This window comes from Ciconia boyciana, chromosome 10 (assembly GCF_034638445.1).
Source record: "Ciconia boyciana chromosome 10, ASM3463844v1, whole genome shotgun sequence".
NCBI classification, from domain to species: domain Eukaryota; kingdom Metazoa; phylum Chordata; class Aves; order Ciconiiformes; family Ciconiidae; genus Ciconia; species Ciconia boyciana.
In genome coordinates this window covers 40,213,627-40,235,734 of record NC_132943.1, presented here as the reverse complement: position 1 = coordinate 40,235,734, position 22,108 = coordinate 40,213,627, and the positions used below count along the sequence as shown (strand labels likewise).

The window sequence follows — 22,108 nt, the reverse complement described above, 5'->3', positions numbered from 1 at the left end:
ACAAGAGAAAATTGAATGTAAAGTCCACTAGACAGCCAATAAATTTGTTTTATATCTTTATCTTTTCCTTGCTTGGCAATTATTTCAGCAGGTGCTGAACTACTTTCTGCTTGCTGTGAGCGAGGGTACTCAAATGACCTACTGTAAATTCTTGATATTTCCTGTACTTAGGAGTAGACATAATCATCTGAGGAACTTGTATATTTAGTGTGGATTAAGACAATTTTTTAAATAATGCTTTTTTTAATTTTTTTTTTAAAAAAGACCAAGATTGGCCATAACTAATGGTAGGCTACGTAGTACTGTATAACTGAAATGTGTTCATATTGTCACCAAACCCCTGTTATCTATTTTTAAAATAGTGGGGTGGAGTTGTCGCTCAGCTGTCAACAATTATTTGTTGTAATTCAAGTAGACTGTTAAGGACAGCATATCGCTATTTGGTTATGCCCCTCCTAGCTTATGATTTTTAGAACCATAAAGCAAGAGTTGCAGGATTTCAGAGGTTGATTACAGAGAGGAGTTTATTGTTATTTCTTACACTTAAATCTGCTAGGTAAGTTAAAACAGCCAAGTAGGAGATCTGGAATAGAAATGATGTGCAGTTAAACACTGAAAAAATTTCTACCACTTCTCTACAGAAGAGCTATTAAACTATTGCTTATCGTACATTAGTATTCTGTGTTTGTTATCTGAAATGCTACTACAGGCAGTAGTTTGAGCAGGCTATTACCATTTCTAACTTCATGCTACAGAGTTCTCGCTTGTCTGCACAGTTGACCCGATCCTGTATGTCATCAGGGAGGAGATGTTTAACTTGTGACACTACTAATCCTTTCCTGAAGGCTTTTTGTTCTTCCTGCACGTTGTCCTTTCATTGCTTTTGTGAGCTGGAACACGCTTGCTCAGCCCAATGATGAATTAATGTAATTACCTATGTATGTACTGAAGTCCTGTTGACTTTAACATTAAAGATCAGTGATTGCTTAAGTATTGCGCTGAATCAGGACCCCCAGGCATTTTCACATGCACAAGCTAATTTGGGAATTGGTGCACCTTATTGTAGTTCTCCACCGATGGGAATGAACAGCAGGCTCGGGACACTCCTGCAGCCTGGCTGTCACTGCAAGCGCCTGGCTGTGCACAAGACAGCTGGGAGCACGGCAGCCCGACTGGGTGCTCATCTACCCCCAGGTAAATCTGCAGGCCACAGTTGGCCTGTATGCCTTTGCGTTAGCGCAGGTGGGATATGTGGAAACAAGTAATGATGTTAGACAAAGTTCAGAGTGTGTATTTGGTTAATCCAATTCTAGAAAGCCTCATTAGTCTGTGTGTAGGTATGAGTTATGCAAAAGCACGTGTCCGCACCAGGAATCTGCATCCCGGTGTAGCTCTGTGTGCGTACCTCTGCAGACACCCTGTTTGCAGGAGCTCGTGGTGCAGAGTCCTTTCTTTCTCAGCCAAGTTCTCACACAGGGATATGGATGATTTTCCGTGTGCCTCTTGAAAATGTGCTTGCCTCCACATTTTTATTTTGCTGATCTAAATACACCTACTGCATTGTGATAGTGCTGTGTTTTATAGAGAAGGCTGCACTGCTGTCAAGCCCAAAGAGTCTAGGTTGGTCTTGGTGTATGTAGGCATCAAGCCTTCAGAGAATATGATTGTCCTCAGCTGGAATGACTGACAGTCCCGGGAATCACATGTGAATTACAAAAAACCTTGGGTCTCCAGTTCATATGTTGTCATAACCCAGTAGACGCAGCATATATTCCCTTTAGAGACTCATTTGTGATCCTTTCTAATACAGTTTCCACTCAGAATAGCATTAGCCCTTTAATAAGAGGGGAGATGTTGCTGTTAGAGCAGTTCCAGTCTGGGCTTCTGCCGGAGCTCTGTGGCATTGCTTTCCCAGATTGATGATGAAGGAGTGGACTTTTGCTTTCTCCATCCCTTCAGAAGCCATCCGTGCTGCTTCCTCAGTGCTTTGATATTCTGCCAGCCGAGGGAGGGAAGAGCCATTTATAAATATTTCTGGTAATACAGTAAGTACTCTCACATGTTTTGCTCACTCATTTTCCGTATCCAGAAATCTATCCGACCAGAATCGGTTCACTCTCTTTTATTAGCAGAAATAGATCCACAACAATTAAAATTGATTTAAAAAAAAAAAAAAAAGAGAGAGAGAAGCAGCAGCAGCAAGCACAACATCATATTGACTGACTGTGTGTATATTCACACTGGCTTCGAATCCATGCATAATTACCCCTCAGAGATTGTGTGCTATGTACAGTACGGTGATGGAATTATGCACTTTAAAGAGCTTTAGTGAGGCTCTTAGGATGCCAAATTCTTCCCCCCCCCCCCTTTTCATTGCAGTGAGTAATGATTTTTAAATGCACATGACCCACCCTCAAAAACAAAGTCAGGCATGTCAGTGATGTTTGGTGTCTCTGGGTCTCAATTTTCTTGAACTAACACAAGAGAAGAAGTGTACCCCTGAGATGAAATTTGAGGCATGGTCAGAGGATCTTTTGGGATTGCTGGCCTTTGTTAGTGAGGGGAGAGGCGAGTGGAATTCGGATGTTATTCGTTCTGTTTGTCAGCAGGTACCCCAGCTGGGATTACTGCAAGGAAAGAGGGCTTGAAAGAGACCATGGGTACAAATCCATAGAAAAGCAGGCTTCATTAGTTTGGCCGGTCATGGAGCACCTTACTTGAACGATAAGAACCAGTGGTGGTGGTTTCTCCGATCTCTTTGTCAGAGCCAGTTGAACTGTTTTGATTTGCAGTTTCACACACAAAAAAATTTAAAATATTGCCTACAAATTTCAACCTAAATTGTTTTTGGCAAAGTGATAAGCAAGTAAAAAACAGGGCCTCATCGTAGGAAGTGTCAAGCAATCTTAATTTTAGGCAGAGATACCAGCTCCTCCTAGAGGAAAAGAGCCAGTACGTAAATAGCTCCCAACAGATCCTTCACCCAAGGAGACAAAAGGTTGACGTGCAGAAGTTGCTGCTAAGGCCAAATTTAAGCTTTCCAATGGGAATGTGTCGTGTAGGTGAGGTCTCAGTTTGTCTGTCGATGTGACTTGATGTTCAGGCAGGAGTGTTTCTTGATACTCTGTGATATTTTGGAGGTATTAACAGCTCTCCAGATCCATTGGAGATCTTTGGAGAACCTCTCCAAAGGTACTATCATGGGAGCTGAAAAAGGAGGTGCTTTTTAAAACATAGCAATAGGGAATGAAGCTGCAGGGCTGCTGTACTCCCCCGTGGCAGGCGCTTGCTCTTTGACCGTCCCTGCAGCTATGTTTACAAATTTTTATCTTTTGTTGATGTCTTTAACGAATGTTTAGTAACAGTGAGTGGTGCTGCATCCCGTTCCACCAGCCTGGACCAGCGGGCTGTTGTGTTAAAGGGAGGGCTCCCAAAGACAACTTGTTGCCCCAAAAGAGACTCTCTAACTGGGACAGACTGTAGCAGCTACGAGGTCCCCACAGCTGCCCTGCTCCTGCTCAAGGATGAGTGAAGGTGGGCCTGGGAGCGCTCCCAGGAGTCGGTTTGTATGTACAAGCCAGCCCTCGCCCCCCATCCCACCTTCCTCAGGGCCCTGTGCCCCAGGAGGAGCAGTGTCCCCAGGCTCCCCGTGTAACCCGGGCTGCAGAAGGTAGAACACGGCAAACAAGGACCTTCCTTGATGCTGCCCAGCCTCGGCCCCTTAATAAAACAAAGGACGCACACTGCTTTACGGCTGACCAAAGAGAAGCAAATGAAATAGTTCTGCCGTCCATCAGAGAGGCTGCGTGCCCGGCTGTACGTGGTGGTTGAACATGCAGTTTCCACGGAGTAGCTGAGTTTATGGGACGTGTTTGGGAGAGGGCTGCGTCTATCTCCTGAGGAAGTATCGGATGCTTCAGTCTATGAATCTGTTAACGTCTCCATCTTCTTGACTCTTCTGGGATAATACCGAGTGGTGCTCAAAGCCACTTGCAGCAGCTTTCAGCTTGTTGGTGATGGTGCATCATATGCCCTCCTCAGCGGCCTGAAATGTTTCAGCCTGGGGTTCGGTCCTGCAGTCCCTAGTCCTTGCTTGTTTGAGCAGTCGGTGGGAGTATCTGCTCAGCACCCTTGGGCACCGTGGTGAAAATGTGGTGGGTGCTTTTGGTGTTTAAGTGATTGATATGATAAAATGTGTGTGTGTCCTCCTCCTTATTGTTTTAATCTAACTTGAGGAAACATTCCTTACTTATTAGATATGTAAATTTTTAGGTACCTAATTATCTGTTTCACTTGCCAGCTCCCTCCAGCCCCTTTCTTCCATGATCCCACCACCCTCTTCCCTTCTCATTCCCTTAAATATGTGTAGATGATGAATAGCAAATCTTCTTATAGAATGCTTCAGGAATATTTACTGTAGAGTTTTGCTTTTGTTTGCTTTTCTGGTGACTTGGAGATGGCATGGTGAGAAAAGAAACATGTGAGCTAAACCTGTTGGTTTGAACATTGTGTCAGAAAATATCCATAAATTGCAAGTTACTACACAGATGTATAGATTTAATGAGACTGTGTAATGCCATTTATTTATGCTAAAGAATCTGACACATACGGTACTGAAAAAAAGTTAATACTCTAAGAGTTATTTTATATTTTTCCATTGCCATCTGTCACTGCCTACATAATAATGATACAGGTGAAAGCCTAGCACTGCTTTTAAAAAAAAAATCAGAATGAATAGTCATTTAAATATCTTGCTGCTTTAATAGCTGGTGTGTTTTAAGTTGTGGGAAGGAGGCAACAGAGATACCCTCCCCCCATTTTTAGTATATTAAATTTTGGGTTTAAACAGATATAGATTCTTGAAGTGACTTCTGAAAGTGGAAAATTATTATAAACTCTTCTGTCCTTTAAATTTGGAAAAGTTAAGGGACTAAACCAGATTCTGCCATCCTTATAACATACCGTCTGGCTGGTTCTTGGAGTAGCCTTTTCATGTGCATCTTTAGATGTAGGTGAATTTTTGCGCTCTAAGTCCTGCCTTAATGTGCTGAATTCAATACTGCTGGGGTCTCTGAACTGTGAGCGGGTCTCTCTGGATCCCAGATCCCCAAATCCTGGTCCCCATTGGCCATCTGAAATAAGTAAAGAAAAAAAAAATGTAAGGGAAATACACTTTTTCGGCTGTCTCAAGCAAAAATACATGTCTCAAAGCAGCACCGTGCTGACAGAACTTGGCATTTACAAAGACACTGGCTTTTAAGAGTTTTCCTTCAACTTTATGCAGTCATGCTGTGGTTAGGCAAAACTGCTTTCCCTTTGTTTTAATCACAGTGGAGTCCAACACAGCAATGACTGTGAAGGGCATGGTGAGAAGTCCCTGCGCTCAGACATTTGCAGTGATCCAGGGCTGCAAATGGTCCTGTACCTGGGGATCTGCCCGTTGCTTTGCATCAGCCACCTGCCTCCAAGGGTGCAGACAAGGCTTTGACTCAAATAAATAAACGAACAGGTTTTGTTGTTAATCTCCTTTTTACAATGTAGTGACAAAGTCAGAAAATATTTTCGTGGCAGGTGACTATCCTATAATTTTCCATGGGTTGATGACTCAGGGGAGGTGCCTCCTTTAGAGGAGGAGGACATGGCTAGGTCAGGTTGCATTAAGATGATTTAGAGTTTATATAATTAAGAATAAATACATCTTTTCCTGAAAGCTGTGAATGATCCAAAGGTGGAACTTGTCATGAAAGCCTTTCACTTACTTAAAATAATGTCTCTAGTGGTAAAAATGCCAGAAAATGAAGCAAAGTACCTGGTCCAGACCCAGGGAAGTCATTCCATTGTCTTCAAACAACTTTGTCGGGTGTATTTTCAAATATAGTGCAGATCCCTAATGGAAAGTTCCTTATAAATGAAATAATCATTACTGTTATAATTACTACTCTGCGTACGTTGGAAAGCATTTTAGGAAGTCATGCACTTTTTAAGAAGCAGAGATGACAATGAGTGAGCAATGAGGTTTTGGTCACTTTAAGTGGATGTTACAAATCACTTTATTTTTGTTTATAAGAGATGATCCATATATAGCTGTAGTTTGTCAGCATTTTCCATTACAAAATTCTAGTTTTGGGCACCTTATAGAGCTCTCAGCAGCCTCTTAGAAAATCCGCTTAGAGGTGAAGTCGTGTCATTGCTCAATGAGTATATGTTTCTTCTGTTCCCTTATTAGAATTTGAACCGGTCTTAAAAATAAAAAGGTGTTCATGGTCTTAATGTTTTGAGAAACAGGGTATTTCATTACAGGACTGAGCCTGATTTTATTTTTCCTCCTCTCTCTGCTTTCCAGTGTGCATCAGAAATAACTCTACTGAAGTAAAAAAGAGCTGTGGTAGGAGAGGAGACTGACGGTATTTAATGTACATGTTGCACAGAGTAAGAGACTTGCTTTAGATCGGCAAGGGAAAGGGCTGTGAAAGACCACCCACATCACCGAACCCTGCCTCCTGCAATTCACGGTAACTGTGAAATAAAAGTTTATGATGAAAAGGGGCCCTGGGCAGGACCTGCTATGCACCACAGCCCCCCCCCCTCCCCAACATCACCTGCCCGTCTGTAACAAATGTAAAATCATTAAGACAAAGGCAGAAAGTCTTAGTGATTATGGTGTGTGGCAGGAGAGAGCAGGGGAGCACAGGGGCTGACCAGGTGTTGCATAAAGGCAGAAAGTTTGCTAGATGACATTTGCCCAGAAAAGCATGTTTCATACAACAGAAAAAGGGGAGAGGAAAAACAAAAACCCTACTTCCTCTCACCCCATCAAAACAGCCCAAAAAGTAGCAGAACAAATAAACAGGTATCCAACAATTGCTCCTAACTTGACCTTAGGGAAAAATCCCTAAGTCAAAGCCTAATAACTGGCTTAGCTGGAGCCATCAGTAGAGGGGACAGCAGCTAGGAGCCCAGTACCGCTGCGTTTCACAGGGGCCAGGTTCTGACATGGCAAATGGATAGAGGGGCATGGGGATGAGGAAGCTCGTCCTTGCACCTATAGGGCATCAGCAGAAACCTTGTATTGTGTTAAGCACACTACGTGTTGCACCATAATTACTTTGTAAGCATAGGCAACAAAGGAGGGGAGGGATGGGTCATCAGGAGTGATCTTCCTACCCTGGGATATGAATACATGACTCTTAGTTGTGTAAGTACAAGTTGCATAGATGCATTTGTGGGTGAAATTTGGCCCGAGGTCCTTCTGGAGAGGAATCTTGCGACACTGAGCCATCGTATATATTCAATTAGGAGTTCTTACTCTTGCCAAATGGAGGTATGCAGAATGGGTGACTTGTGGTGAGCAAACAGTCATGCCTAAAGGCTGGGCACATGGGGCAAATTCTGGTCGAGATACCGCCATCCTTACTTATACCAAGATACTCCTTACTCAGCATCTCAGCCTTTGGACTTCGGCAGGGTTCTCACTGAATGCGACTCAAAAATCATTGAAACCTTCAGAATTTGGTCCTGTGATTGAAAAGAAATTTCAGGTCTTAATGCTGCACTTGCTGGGATGCTGTGTGCTTAAATCAGAGCCCTTCCAACTGTAACTGTGGTCTTTTCAATTTAATATTTGTATAAGCTTGTATAGCCATTTGAGCAGAAAAGTTGTTCCACAGGTTTCACTGCTCCAGTCCTCATTCCTTGTGTCTGGCCATGGACAGCTGGGCTGGGAGAAGCCTCCTGGTATTTTAAAACCATTGCCACTGAAAGCATGCAGTGACATCCAGGGTGCTGCTCCACATCAGCCAAAGCTGGTTCTTGTGATGGCACGGTATGCCTGGTCAGGGGCCTGGTCCAGCTGAAAATGGTTGATTTTTCTCAGGAAAGTTAGTTTTCAACCAGATTGGTTTACCACCCAGTTCCATGAGCACTAGTGCCAGTATAAAGGATGGAAGAGGTGGGGAACGAGAGGATGGCAACCATGGTTTGTGTCAGCTATAACCTGACTGAAGCTTGGCTTAGCTATGCAACCACATCCTAATTTAAACTAAACTTGGGTGTAACAGACTTGTTAGTCTACACTTACTGCACACACCACCTCCAGAAGATATGAAATAAGTATTCTGTTGCATTTAGTGAGAGTTTAAATTGACTTCAGAGATAGCAGGCTTAAACTGAGATTCTTCAACGTGAAAACTAAAAATTTCTAAGGATGCCTAAATAAGCTGATCATTTCTCACTGAATTTCTGGTGTATTAACCACCTCCATGTGGGCTTGAAGAATCCCGTTTGTAGCATGCAGAAAAGAACTCGGCGCAAGGCTTCTAAATCTTTCCTTTCCTTCCTTCCTTCTTTATATCGGTTATGAAATATTTGGTTTGATTTACCTGTTACGAATGGACATAACCCTGCTGAGGTCACCGTGACACCATCTAAGATTCACACTGGCTCAGTGGCCAACAGCTAAATCTTTGGCAGCTTGCGATAAGCAAATTTGACACCCAGCATCGGGGATGTCCGTGTGTAATGTAAGAGGCGCTGCTTGGGCTTTTGTCGCTTGGCTCGAGAAAGGAATTGGGTAATTCCCCATTCTCTGCAGGTGACGTTCACCTTTGTTTGTTCCATCCAGATACAGCTTCACTTCTCTCTGAGCCTCCAGAAAGCCTCAATCTACTGTGAAAGCAGAACTGGGAAACACTCCTTTCTAAGCCCAAACTGAAACATCTTCCATGGCAGTGTTGTTAGGGCAGCACTGCCCGCAGGTGGTGTTTAAGAGACACCTTCCTTTCTCCTGGAGATCACTGTTATCTAGCCCAAAGCAGCAGATGCGCTGCCAGTGCCTTGAGCAGACCTGACCCTCCTTCTTCCTCAGCATCACACCTACGCAGCTTTGGAGCGATACCTGCTTTGCACCAGCACGGCACGAGGAGAAGGGGAGGCCTGTTTGTTTCTCAGGAGCTAAATATAATTCCCAGTTAATTTGCTTTTTAATGTCAACCTGTTTGCCAAGTGCTTTGTGGCTACGAGGCGACAACAGACCAGATTCCTCTCTTGGTTCTGCTGCTGCTCGGCTGGCATTCACACCCTTTGTATGTGTGCCTTTTTAAAAAGGGAAGATTGGTCGGTGGTCCCTTGTTTACACATTTAATAGCTCACAATTAAGCCAAAATGGACTTGAAAAGCCTCATTAATTAAGAGCCAAATTCTACCAGCAACAAGAAACTCAAAGATGAAGTTTTCTTTTCACTAAGACCCCTTTATACTATTCCAGGAGGAAAGTATGTTTAAACATGCATTACAGTCTCACTACACTTCTGGAGTGGTGTAAACACCCTCTTCAAGGACCCTTTTTGCTACCAGAGTGCTCTTAGACTGAACAAGAGTCAGGGCTCATTGTTTCCAGCTTTTGGCATTCCTTACCTTGAATTTTCAAAATCTGTCAAGACAGAAGAGTTCTCCCTCCTGCCTCCCCCCCCGGCCCTTAATTTTCATTTGACAAAATGCTTGTCGGGTTGTCACCCCAGCTTTTAAAATTAAATGCATTCCACTCACCATTACCGAGTACTTTTAATAGTATAGAAACAGGGCATTTAATAGTATAGAAACACTCCACATCTGAGTCTTGCGATGGATGTGTAAGAACTAGGTACCCAGGTTCAAAACATGCAAGAAGCTGGGTCATTTTCTATTTGTCTTTAGCTGCCAATTAGCAATGTCATTAATCCACTGCCTAGGAAAAGTTCATGATTAAAATAGACGGTGTCACTGACCACTGATAAGACGGTATGCAGAAGGTTGTGCTGTAGCTGCCTGTCACTGTGCTGCAGTAGTTAGAGCTCAGCCTCGTTTTCCAGAGGGAAGTAACAATTTTTTAATTTCTTTGCGTGCTGGGGTAAAGAGAGACACATTATCCAGGCTTTGAATGTTGCATTATATTGTGTTCTGGACAGGGAATCTGCAGCAGACCCCGGGAGAGCTAATGCACCACCCCTCTATCAGACGAGTTTGGTTAGAGGACGCGTTGTGTCTGCATTAGCCGCAAACGTCCTTTGCCGTGTTCGCCCACAGAGCCACCCCAAGGCTCTTCGGGGGCGGCAGATTTGAATTTTGCCTCCTCAAGGATGAGTATCTGAAGCTGGGCCAAAGCTTCGTTTCCTGCTGGCGAGAGAAGAGGGATGGGGGAAGAGGCGCGGGAGGGCTTGAGGGCTCCGGCTTGCTTTTTCTGCTGCTCCGGGGGCAGCAGGAAGAGGCCGGTGGTGCATGGCTGCTGCCAGGAAGGGCTAACCTCTAGCTGGAGACCACAAACCCTTGGTGACAGTGGCCAGCCTGGTTTTCCAAGGCCACAGATAAAATAAGCAACGACCTAGGACAGCAGACAGTGGAGGAGACGGAGGGGCACAGTCCTGCTGCTTGCTCCCTGGTGTGTTGGACAGAAGGAACTTTGTTTGGTAGTGGGAATTGCACTCTAGCTTGCTTGCTTAAGAAGACGATGACCAGTGCTTTAATTTACACCCCACCTGGGGATCAAATCTCTCAGCAAGACCGGAGTGGTTTTTTTTCCCCCAGATCTCACTTTTGAGGGAAACAAATTTCCATGACAGAGGATGAAATACTAGGAATATTTTTCTTAGGTGGATCTTCCAACTTCTGGTTTGTAGCTCCACTAATTTGTGGGTGAAGGAAATATTTTGGTACTGAAAACTTGCCAAAATGCTGTTTAACAGGGAATTGCAGTTTAATTAGCACTTATGAGACATTAACAATAATTGTATTCAGTTTGGCCACTCAGGATAAAGTGTGATTCAGGATCAGCTGGTTGGTGCTCTGGGAAAAAAAAAAAAAAAAGAAAGAAAAAAGAAAGAAACATTGCTGTGTGGTCTGGTGAATATGTGCCATTAGGTTCGTGGTCATAGGTAGAAGCTTTTGTGACTGCTTGTCTCTTCTCCCCACCCCCCCGTATGAGGTTGTGCTGGACTGGGAAAAAGTGGAAGGAACTTATATTAACTGGAGGGAAATGGTTTGATTTCAAGTTCATGCTTTTGCAGCCAGCTGGATTACAGTTTATCCCTTCTATCTCTTTTGCTGTGATTTTTAGGAAAAGTGCCAAAAACTTAAAAATTTTTTTCCATTTACTTATTTATGCTTTGCTTTGCCAAGGAATGAGAAAGCCTGCCACTTTTAGCAAGTGTGTGAACAAGAAAGGCAAGGGAACCCAGGGTGAAATTTGATGTGGAGACTTGTGTACGATGCAGGATAGCCATAAACATCCCTTGAATATTTCTTTTTTTCTTTGCAGCAGAGTTCATTATGCTCTCTGAGTTTGTGGCTGTAGGTGAAAACAAAGACAGTGCCACAAAATGATTGTAGTTTCAAAGGCTGGTTGAGAACAGAGAAAACAAACTATGTGCAATTTAAGCACCTGTTTATATGCAGGCTACCACACAAGCCTAATATATACACCAGTATGATGTAAGGCAGTGGAGATGACCTGATTAGCAAAGCCCTCGCAACGAGCTGAGGAGATCCCTGCTGCACCAGTGCACCCCTCCTTGGAGACCCGCGACTAGTCCCAGCTGAAGGAAACCTTCCTGCAGAAACAAGAGCTCGTGGAGGGCTTCTGAAAATGGCAACGATGGTGCTCTGTGCGGGAAGGTGGTGGAAGTAAGAAGAGTAAACAGCCTGCACAACTTTGCAGAATAGCTGGGATATTATGAAAGATGTAACATGAATTGCTTGGGCTTTGTGAGCTATGTTTGCAGGAGTTGCGGAGCACTGTGTGTTTGGGGAGGCTGCATTTCAGCAAAAGGCTCGCTCCATTTTCTTGTGCTGTTTATCCTGTTGGATGAAAGCCATCATTCAGCAGAAAGAAGCGCTAGGGCAAGATAAAGTAAGTGATCTTCCAGTTTGTAAGCTCTTGCAGCCTTGCTTTCATACGTGCTGAGCAGGCAGAGGTCCACAGACTTGAATGGGAAATTGTGGTGCTCAGCACTTATTACAGTAGAGTGTTTATTATTCCATGCCAGAGAAATAGAGACAAAAATTTATATACGTAAGAAGACACATAAGATACGAGGCTTTCTATCTCTCTTGTGAGTACGTATAAATATACACAATTGGTATGAGGTTTTTTTGGTTATTTTGTGCGTTGCTGTGCGTGGAGAGTGCGCAGGCTTGTGGCAGAAACCGGGGGTTTTAGGTGAGGAGCATGGGGCACTATTTCTGGCTCTACCCTAGCTACTTGTGTGGCCAAGTGTATTAAATCCTGCTCCTGAAGACAGCAAACCGTTTATTCGGGCTTCATTCTCAGACTCGCTGAATACCCCAAAAGGCTGCTATTATTAGAGGGAACTGCCATTCCTTAGCTCTTAAAATGGGCTGTCCATAAATCACCAACACGTGCTTTCCACAGGGAGGTGGGACTAGGACCTCAGCTTCCTCCCTGCCAGCCCATGGAGCTGGCAGAGCTCCCACTCATTCTCCCTTCTGCTCAGCCCCTCCACCGAGGGTGCGTCGTCCTGCTCACGAGGCTGGCGACGGCCGTGCCACCCACCGTACCTTGGGCTCTGCACAAGCATCAGATGGCCTCCCATTGCTTCCGTGGTGGGATGGGCCCCCTCGCGCTTGCCATGCAAGCACCCTCCTGTTGACCTGTTTCTGCCTTTCTTCCTCCCCTTGTTGAGGCGGTGGTGGGCTCACAGAAGAAGCTATTAAGAAAAAACGTATCTCGTCCTTGGGGGATGATTTGCAATTACATAAAGTTTAACGCCATCTTTTGCATAGCTAGCAAGAGGTTGCTTTCATCTGCGTATTTCCCTGTGCATGCTGTTGGTACCAGGGTTGGCACTGTGGAGCGGAGAGCCATCCCTGGGGACCGTGCTCTTCCACCACGCTGGGCGCAGGTGGGGACGGACATCCTGCGCCCAGGCCAGCACAGCCGCGCACTGCCCCGGGCAGCCGTCTGGGGCCGGGTCACGGTCAAGCTCTCAGTCTGTGCCGTGGTTTCTTTTTTTAAACAATAAATGCATCTCTGTGGCAACAAAAATATCAATTCCCTTCTATAAATGAAGCGCTCAAATATTTTGTAGTTACAGACCATTTCGATGACGGTGCCTGTGCTGATACTAGTCTGCTGTGATCTGATCTGGCCGTGTCCTTGCTCTGGATGGGCTTTGCCGTAATAGTGCTTTCATTCCTTCTCTCCCATTAGTACACTGATGAATAGCGGAAGATGCATTTCAATAATTTTATGATTAAAAAGCAACATCTTAGTGTTGTTTGGTCTCTGGTACCTTTACCCTGTTCATTATGCTTTACTGAGGAGTAACAGCAATGATTTAGAATTGCGACATCAACATCAGTCTCTGAACCTTGTGTTTTCTTTAACCATAAATTCTGGAGAAGGAGGAGAAATGAAGGAGGAAGTCTAAGTAGTAGGGTTTGTTCTCCTGACATTTCCAGGCCTGCCGCTTGAAACTGTGATGCCTCACAGCGACCAGACACCCTTACTCCTACCTCTCTCCCTGGGTTCCCGGACAGGGTCCCCTTGGGCGGCTGCTCTGGAGCACATCTGGCCGGGGTTCGGAGACGCCAGCCAGGCCCGGGGCACGCAGCTGCACCCCGGGTCCACTGCTGTCACCGGCACTCGTGCTAATGGCCTTAGTACAGAGGTCAAAGACTGCTTAGATATGAAGGCTGAATCGCCTCCTTTTTAAACCCCTCAGCAGGATCAAGGCTTAGGGGAGCAGACACGTGGGCTTGCCTTCTGGCTGACAGCGTGGATGGAGAGGGTGGCTCTGGAACAGGCCTTTCAGCAGTTTCGAGCAACCATTGAGGCATTGAAATGGGGATGTCTGGTGATTAAAACCCCCCTGCGCCTACACCCCTATGTGAAAAAGCCTGATGCACTCATTTTCTTTAAAGATTTGCTGATCCCACAAGCTCTTGCGAGTTAGAGGAGGTTTGTCCTGTGACCTGAGGATCACAGAAATCAGTGGTGAGCCCGTCAGTCTAACCAAGCAGATGTGAAAGATCTTCAACTGCGCTTATTTCACTTGCAAATATAAATAAGCCAGCAGCATAGCTCTCACTTCAGGCCCGTTTGCCTTGACAGCGTCCCATTTACGTGAATCAGAAGATGGTAGCAAAAAAGCACTGGAGGCTCATCCGGAGATTGGTTTCCCCTCCGTCAGGAAACCTTCCCATGCAGGCAGGGTGATTTGGAGATTACCGACACAGGTCACGAGCCCGGCTTCGCTTGGTCCCTGCATTTTGAACAATCCTGCCTGCAAAGGGCGCTTGTTTCCGCGAGCTGTGGCGGTGCAGTGTCCTGTCTTCGGAAACCCTGCGCCTTGGTGCGCTGGGCAGGAGAGACCTGGAGGAAGCAGCTCTGGCTGTGTCCTTTGCTCTTGGGACTTGGGCTCCTTGAAAGGAAGGGGGCTCCTGTGTTTCAAGCTGAGAAGCAGGAGGTCAGTTTTTAAGACGGTTGCATCTCTGCAACTTTTGGTAGGTCTCCGGATCACGCCGTGCCTTAGTTTCTAAGCTGTAAATAGGGATAGAAATTAGGAATTAAAAAAAAAAAAAACAACAAACCCAAAGCCTTGAAGAAAGATGCAGTTGTAACTTGTGGTGTCATCACCACCATGAGGCCCTCATGTTGGTTTGAGCTTCAAGGCTGTGCTTTAATATTGATAACAGTGGAAATTTATCATTATATTAGCCATTGGGAACTTAGAAAATACATGTTTTTAATTATTTTTTTAAATTTTTTTTCTTATTTCAGCAAATTCAGTAAAGCTAGAAATGCAAAGTGATGAGGAATGTGACAGGAAGCCCCTGAGTCAGGAAGATGAGATCAGGGCTCATGATGAAGGAAGCAGCCTGGAAGAGCCCCTCACTGAGAGTAACGAGATGGCGGATAACAGAAAGATCCAGGAGCTATCGAGCGAGGGAGGAATCCGGCTTCCGAATGGTAAACTGAAATGTGACGTCTGTGGCATGGTTTGCATTGGGCCCAATGTGCTAATGGTACATAAAAGGAGCCACACTGGTAAGCAGCTGAAAGAAAATCTGATGACTGCCTGTGGCGTCTGATGTTGATATTACCTGACAACTCTTCTCTCTTCCTTTTTCATTCGTGGGGTAGCAGGAGGCTGGGGAGGGGAAAGACGGGCTTTGTTGTTTTGGTTCTCCCCCTGCTCCCCAAATTCTGGTGATGCTGTGTGTCTGGCAAGCATGGTGCTTCCTTGATATTGATTTCCAGCCTTTGGTTCTTAAAAACAGCACCGAAGTCTGGAAATCGCCTTTTTTACTGTTCTTGACCAGGGGCAGGATGGTGAGAGTCATTCTCTGGCATGGGGGGGTGTGTGTGTTCACGTGTGTGCGCATGTGCAAGGCTTTTGAGCCTTTAAGGTGGGTCTTAGATGGTCTTCCCTTGGAGGTGCTCACAGGTGGACAATGCCAGCAGCTTCCTGGGGATCTCACACCTCCTTTGCAAGTGGCTGGGCGTGATGCCGGTGGCCCAGCAAACCTGGGATTAGCAAACCCCGCAGGGGACACACGTTACCTAGCGATCCTGATGCCAGGGTGGGCTTGCTGCTCGTCCTGTGACAGCTCCATCAGGGAGACCTCACCTGAACCGCTCTTGTGGGCTGGCGCTTGGCTCCCCCTCACCATCCAGATACCATTTTTGTGGCACCTTTCAATGCTTGCATTCTCCTATCATTTATTTTTATTACTATTAGTACTACTACTGTTTGGAGACCAAAACAACTTACTAGGCTTATGGATTTGAGAATTCAAGAGGCAGACAAAAACTCTGTGATACGCTGATTGACCGGGTCTTTGAGGCCTGAAAGATGAGGCCTCAAGTTCAAAACAGGGAATTTCGGGGGAGTTTTGGCTAATATGACAAACTGGGGTGCCCAAGAGGCTGGTAGTCACTCGCCTCTGCTGCTCCTCCGGTGGGAGAGACAGTCACCTCCAACAGGATAAAAGTACAGATGGGTGCCAGAAGACGATGCTCTCCAGTCTTGTAGAGGTCTACCTGGCAGAGCCTTTGACTCAAAAAAGCACTTAAGCTTGTGCTTAACTTTTATGAGATCTAGGCACGTGTAAGTCACCTGAAGTGCTGCAATATATGCTTAAGATACACACTTAAATCTTATTAAGGTTAAGCACAGGTTTCTGTGTTGGAGCCTCAGTGGGTGTTCGTTCTTCATATTTTTTGGACAAAATGAAAGATATTTTGTTTTTTATCTTTCTCTGCTATCTTTTAATGGGTTGAGAGACTCACACTGACTGTGAGATATCTGCTAGGATATAAAAAGAAAAGTGGGGTTTTAAGGTAGAGTAAGAAAGACTTTGTGTAATCCCTTTGTAAACCTGGTAGTTTGCAGTCAAGTGGTGTGCTCTTGATGGGAAAGAAATCAATAGAATTTCTGTACAAGGAATAATAAATATATATTACATAGTTAATGCCCTGTATATAAGTTGTATTGATAATAACTTAGCATAAATGTATAATGCAAAGCATTGCAGTATCGTTTATGATGCAGTCATGATTTTAGACAGCAGTTACGACAGGGGAAAGGCATTAGCTGGAGAACCAAAACCTTGATTAACAAATTGACATGCTATTACTAGGGAAGGCAGAGAGAATAGAGAATGTAACAGACTGCGTCCCCAGCTTTCAACCTCCCTAAAAGTTTTCATTGGCACTTGCACGTATCTGAGCATATGTATTGTAGGTGCATCGGAGTCCACATATTTGAACTTCAGCAGCTAAATTAGACCTGCTAAATTTAGATTTAGGTACTTAATTAAATGGTCTGCATTTTTTGAGATACTGAATAGCTAGCACATCTTTTAAATACAGACAAGCTGCCTTTTTCCTGTTAAAGAAGACATGCAAATTCACAGCGAACAGAAGAAAATCTCGTCTGCGTGCAGGCAAGGCGGCTGTATGCGGGTGCATGGGTAGGAATTGCATAACTGGTAGCTTTTTCCTTCGGGCTACTGCTGGTTCCTCGTCGGGCTCTGACTCTTTTCCCCTCTGAGCAGAGGAGCTGTGATGTATTGCTCTATACAGATGATTTCAAGCATATAGAAATGGCATTCCTTTCAATGTGCAGCTCGGTGCTCTACTCTCAGTAAACCAGTTGGCAAATTTTGTGGGGGATTTTTTTTTCCCCCTCACTTTGTTTGTTTGTTTTTTAATACATGCTGCTACTTCACTGTCCACAACAGAAGGAGAAGTTTGCTTGGATTTCCACATCCTTGATTTTAAGGAGTATTTTTAACATAGTGGTATCTATCTTCTAAAGTGCAGTATTTCAAAATATATTGCCACTTCCTCGGCAGCCGGGTGCGATGGGCTGGCCCCAGCTCTGGAATGAGCCCTGACCTGTGGGTAGTCTGGTTTTGCAGCCCAAGGGAGAATGGTGGAGGGAAGGGAGGTTGTCCCTAATAAGTGGAAACCGATGATATTCTTTATCAGCTAATGCAACTGGCATGTAAATCCTTACCTCTCAAAGCCAACTTAAGTATGTTTGGGGAGCTGAATCCCGCCTTACTCTCCTCTTTATCTGTACACAACCAAAGTATGGTCTGGCCAGTTGTTTGCATTGGCAAAAACTAAAGTCCTTTTCACTTCCCAAAAAACCTGTCAGCATTCTATGTAAATCACACAAAATGCTGCGGTCCATAGTAGAGGCTGTAATTTGCATGTGTGCTGGGATGAGAGTGTGGCTTTCCTTACACCGGGGACCCAGGCTTTGCGAGAAGCTGTGCCATATGGCTTTGGCTGCGTTACGCACGTACAGGAGCACAGTTTTCGCCAGCCATTACTCATCTGTTCCTGAGGAGCAGTTGTCTTCCTCTGCCATATGATGGTAGTTCAATCAAACAGATACAGGGACGGGGAAAATAATCTGTGCTGCGGATGAAGGCAGAGTAGATGAGCTCAGTGTCCCATCTCTCATCCTCATGTGCTGGAGCATCCATTTCCTCTGATGCCTGCAGTCGCCCCTTCCTGTCATAGACCGAGCCGGGGATTTCCCATTCATCCTTGGGATCTGCACAAGCGCTGCCTCGTGCACGTGGTGCAAGCGATGCTTTGGTCCACGGCACCTCCGTCACGGAGCCCTTGGCATTGCTCATCTGATACCACCGAACACAACATTTCTCGGAAACACTGATAATTCAGGTGAAGTGTTTTTGTAATCTGCACGGCCATCAGGAGAAGGCCTTTCTATTTTTTTGTCATCACTGACAGAAAATAAATAAAACGCTTAATGTGGGAATTAAGCGTGATGCACTCCCTGCGTTAGTGAGCGGGGTAACCCCCCACCCTCTCCCTCACATGCCGTGTCCTCGTGTCAGAAAAATAGCATATGTCAGGTTTGATTTATTTTCTTCCTTTCCCATACTATCTTCTTTTGGTCCAAATTTCGTATTCCACAGCACATGCCCTGAGTTGCAGCATCTTTATCAGAGTTTTTTTGTCACTGCAGGAGATGACTGGGCACATAACGTCACCACTGGATACTCCAGGGGCTTGTGCTTGAGGATGTTGAGGGAAGGGGAGAGGAAGAAGATAAGGCTTTCTGCTAGTGGGCCTGAACTGAAATTTCCTCACTCCTCATTTTTGGCAAAGCAGAAACGGTTTGCTGGTGCAGCCGTGCTGCTGCCTCTGTGATCTGCGCGGTCCAACGTGTTGTTCTCCATTGCGCTGTGAATTGTGATTTTTCCTCCACTGTAATGTCCGGTACTTTATCTAGTCCACTGCTGGATTTTGAAACACTTTTTATTTCGAAGGGAGGGTTGGGATCATCCTCATTGTTTTAAGAACACCCAGAGCTTAAATGCTTTTCCTCTGTGTGGATGCAGCGGGACAGTGGCAGAGCAAAGCCGGGTCCCCGGGTACGGGACACAGTGCAGAAGGCAGCGGGGATAGCAGTCTTGTCCCATTCTCACTTGGGCTGCTGATAGGTTATTTTTAGGCTTTTTTGGAGTGCTAACCACAGGGGGGTCTCAGGTCTTTGCTTGTCCTCCACGTGGATTTTAGTGCCATAAAGTCAGTGAGATGAGATACATTATGGTAGTTCAGTCCAACATGAGGGAAATCTTCAAGTTCTGCTTCAGCATCCGTAGCGTTATAATTGAACGTATGCAACACTGGAACTCTGAATGCTATTTAATTTTTTTTTCTTCATGCAGAGTTCAAGGTTTTGGGACACAATTAATAAATGAGGAAAAACCCAACCGTGCTGTTCAGTATGAAAGACTTTTATGCCTAAAGCAGCTAACCAGGAACAATTTTAAACAAATAGTCATATTAACGCATTACGATTAACTCCGTTGGACTGCCTGTCTTATTCTTCTAGTAGAAAGGTTTTATTTGGTTTAATTTGTAATTTGTAACCTAGTGCAGGCTCTTACCTCTTGCAATAGGAATCGATTTGGCACTGAATTAGAAATTGTAGGGCCAAATTTCTAAAAGTGATATTTTCTACTTAGGTTCCTAACTCAAATTTTTCCAAAAGTCTCATTTTCTACTTAAGCATAAAGAAGGGGAGCTTAAGTTTTTAAAATCGCTCTCTGCATAAGGATGTTTTACTTGCAGTACTGACTAGCTGAACCCTTCTGATAATTTTACCAATTCACTTAAAGGATTTTTCTCTCTTAAGAATATGGTCATAAATTTGGGTACAGAGGACACTTGGAAATCACCCAGGATTTCCCAGGAATTTTTCATGAGAGATTTGTCACTACTGTTTTATAATAAATTGCCCTATCTGGAAGTAGGTTTTCCCAACAAAAACCCCTAGTAAAATCAGTGATTTCAAGTGATGTGCAGCCCGTCAAGTGAATCTGGTAGAACAGTAAGTAGGCATGCAGACTAGCTAGTCCCCAGACTAACAAAGACAGAAATTGAGCAAAGTCTGCTGCTGTGTATTTTGCTTGGAGAAAGGCAGGTTGCAACTCACTGCCTGTCGGTGTGTTGGTAGCGCAGCTAATATTTCATTTGTGCTCCTGGGACAGAGCAGAATCAGAGCAGTTTCAGCATCTGATGAATCACAAGAAATGTTTTAACTGAATATTAACAAAAAAGCCTACTTCAGAAGGGTGAAAATCAGTATTATTAGTATGAGCAAATACTTTCTGATGGCAGTATGGGCACAGTAATTTTGCATTAAGAGGTTAAAAAAAAAAAAAAATCCTGTTTAAGAAGTACCTAAGCTATCCTTTGCATATCAAAAGTATGTGCCAGACAAAAAAGGCTGAGATATTAGATATACATTTAACCAGGACAGATGTTAAATGTAGTCCCATTGAAGCTGGTTCTTATATTTAGAAGAACTCTATCCTGGCTTTTCTTGTTATTGTGAAGGGACTTTAAAACCAGTGGTTTTTTAAAAAAAAAGTAATTAAAACATTCCCAGGAAGGGACCTGAGCACTGCTGCAGACAGAACCAGGCCTCGCCGTTGAGAACGTTATTATGTATTATTGTGTGAGTTGCTCCGTTTGATTTCAAAGGGACAAAAGTTACCAACCAAAGGTTATGAAAATCTAAGTCTCCTTGGTTGCAAGGTCTGCGGGCTCTTTGTCCTCAGTTAAATTTCTGTTTTGATACAGAAAATAGCACTGATGTATTTTGCAGTGGTATGAGATTCGAAGAAGGATAACTCATACTGAAACTTCTGCGCAGCACTTCCGTGCTGAGGCGGTAAAGGAGAGTTATTGTGCAGGGAAGCTTCCAATTAAGCAGAAAAAGGAGTTGGTTTGCTTTCTGAAATAACATTTGACATATACACAGTAAAATATGAAAGCTATTAGTAGGAAGTTAATCAGTTCATTCGCCTGGTTTCAGGTTGTATCAGCTAGCCAGCGTTCGTAGCTTGTGCTACGAAGTCCCCAGCCAGCTGCAGATATTAAAGATACTTATGAAAGGACCGTGTCTTGCTAATCACCCTGACTCCGTTGGTCCACTTCGCCTTTCATCTCAGTATTTGTTAACGCAACAGCAAGGTAACTTGTGGACTTTAGATACTGGTGTAGCTAAAGAGCAGTATTGTTTCATTATTATTTTTCCTGGAGGAGACACGGCTGTAATGGATGCATGTTAAACAATGAACTGTGAAATTTCAGCAGTATTTTACTGTCATTTAGAGCTAAATATTTGAAATCATACCTTTTAATTAATACTTTATTTAACTTAAAATGATAAACCCCCATGGATTGATTTATTTATTAATTTAATTATCAGGGCTGTTCCCTGGCACAAGCCCCTCTTACTAAGCCTTTACGAAAGGCAATATTTTGCAGCTCTGGCTTACCTTGCCTTGTCCATTCCTGAAGTAACTTTAGATAATTAAATTCCCTTCACGGAGAACAAAGCTTTTTAGGCATTCTTGGTTTTGTCTGGCTTCAGATCTTAAATCTGGAGTTGAAATGAAACATCTTTTTTGTTTGGTTAGCTGTTCCTCCCCCTCTCCCCACTCAGAAACTTTTTCTTTTTTTTTTTAATCACTAAGGTTTGAGGTTTTTCTGCCCTGGTTTTTTAGCTTAAAATAGAGAAAAGGTTTGATACTTAAAGTAGACTAAAAATATTTTGCAGTCACATAGTTTCCAGTGTTGAAAAGCAAAAAGCTTGCTTAGTCACATTTCAGTACATGTCCTTCTTATAAGGAGTTCTTATTTTAATAAATCAGTATAAGTTTATAGAGTCAAACAGTAAATAGATAGCTACAATTGTGAAATAAACACCATGCTTATTATTATCAGTAGCCTCTTGTAGTCGCATATGCCACTTGTTTAATAGGTCTTTAGTTTCTGGTACGTCTGTGCTGCTGTCACCCTCAAAGATAGGAAAACATTTTAAACACAGCCAGGGGCTGCCATGTAGAGAAGAAATGTATTTAGGTGAAGACTTTTAGTGAGTGGATGTTTAGTGTGAAGTGCAATTAATTTCAGCCTATGAATGAAAACTTCTACTTTCCACGGAAGTGTGAGGGAAGTGAACAAGGATGTCAAGGTCGTTATTTTGTTATTAGGAAACAGTAATCCTGGAGAACGGCTTACAAACATACTAGGAAAAGGCAGCGGGAGAAATAATTG

General features: G+C 44.1%; 1 protein-coding gene across 9 annotated transcripts in view; it reads left to right on the top strand.

Annotated features, from left to right (window-relative positions):
• IKZF2 (IKAROS family zinc finger 2) overlaps positions 1–22,108 on the top strand; it is a 119,066-nt gene that overhangs the window by 48,353 nt on the left and 48,605 nt on the right. For 8 of the 9 annotated variants that reach the window (XM_072874565.1, XM_072874561.1, XM_072874564.1 and 5 more), the window contains one exon: positions 14,771–15,037. In XM_072874565.1, the coding sequence (XP_072730666.1) occupies positions 14,771–15,037 (267 nt within the window). Of the gene's footprint in view, positions 1–6,343; positions 6,513–14,770; positions 15,038–22,108 lie in introns of all 9 variants that reach the window. The other variant, XM_072874567.1, reaches the window with a different exon arrangement.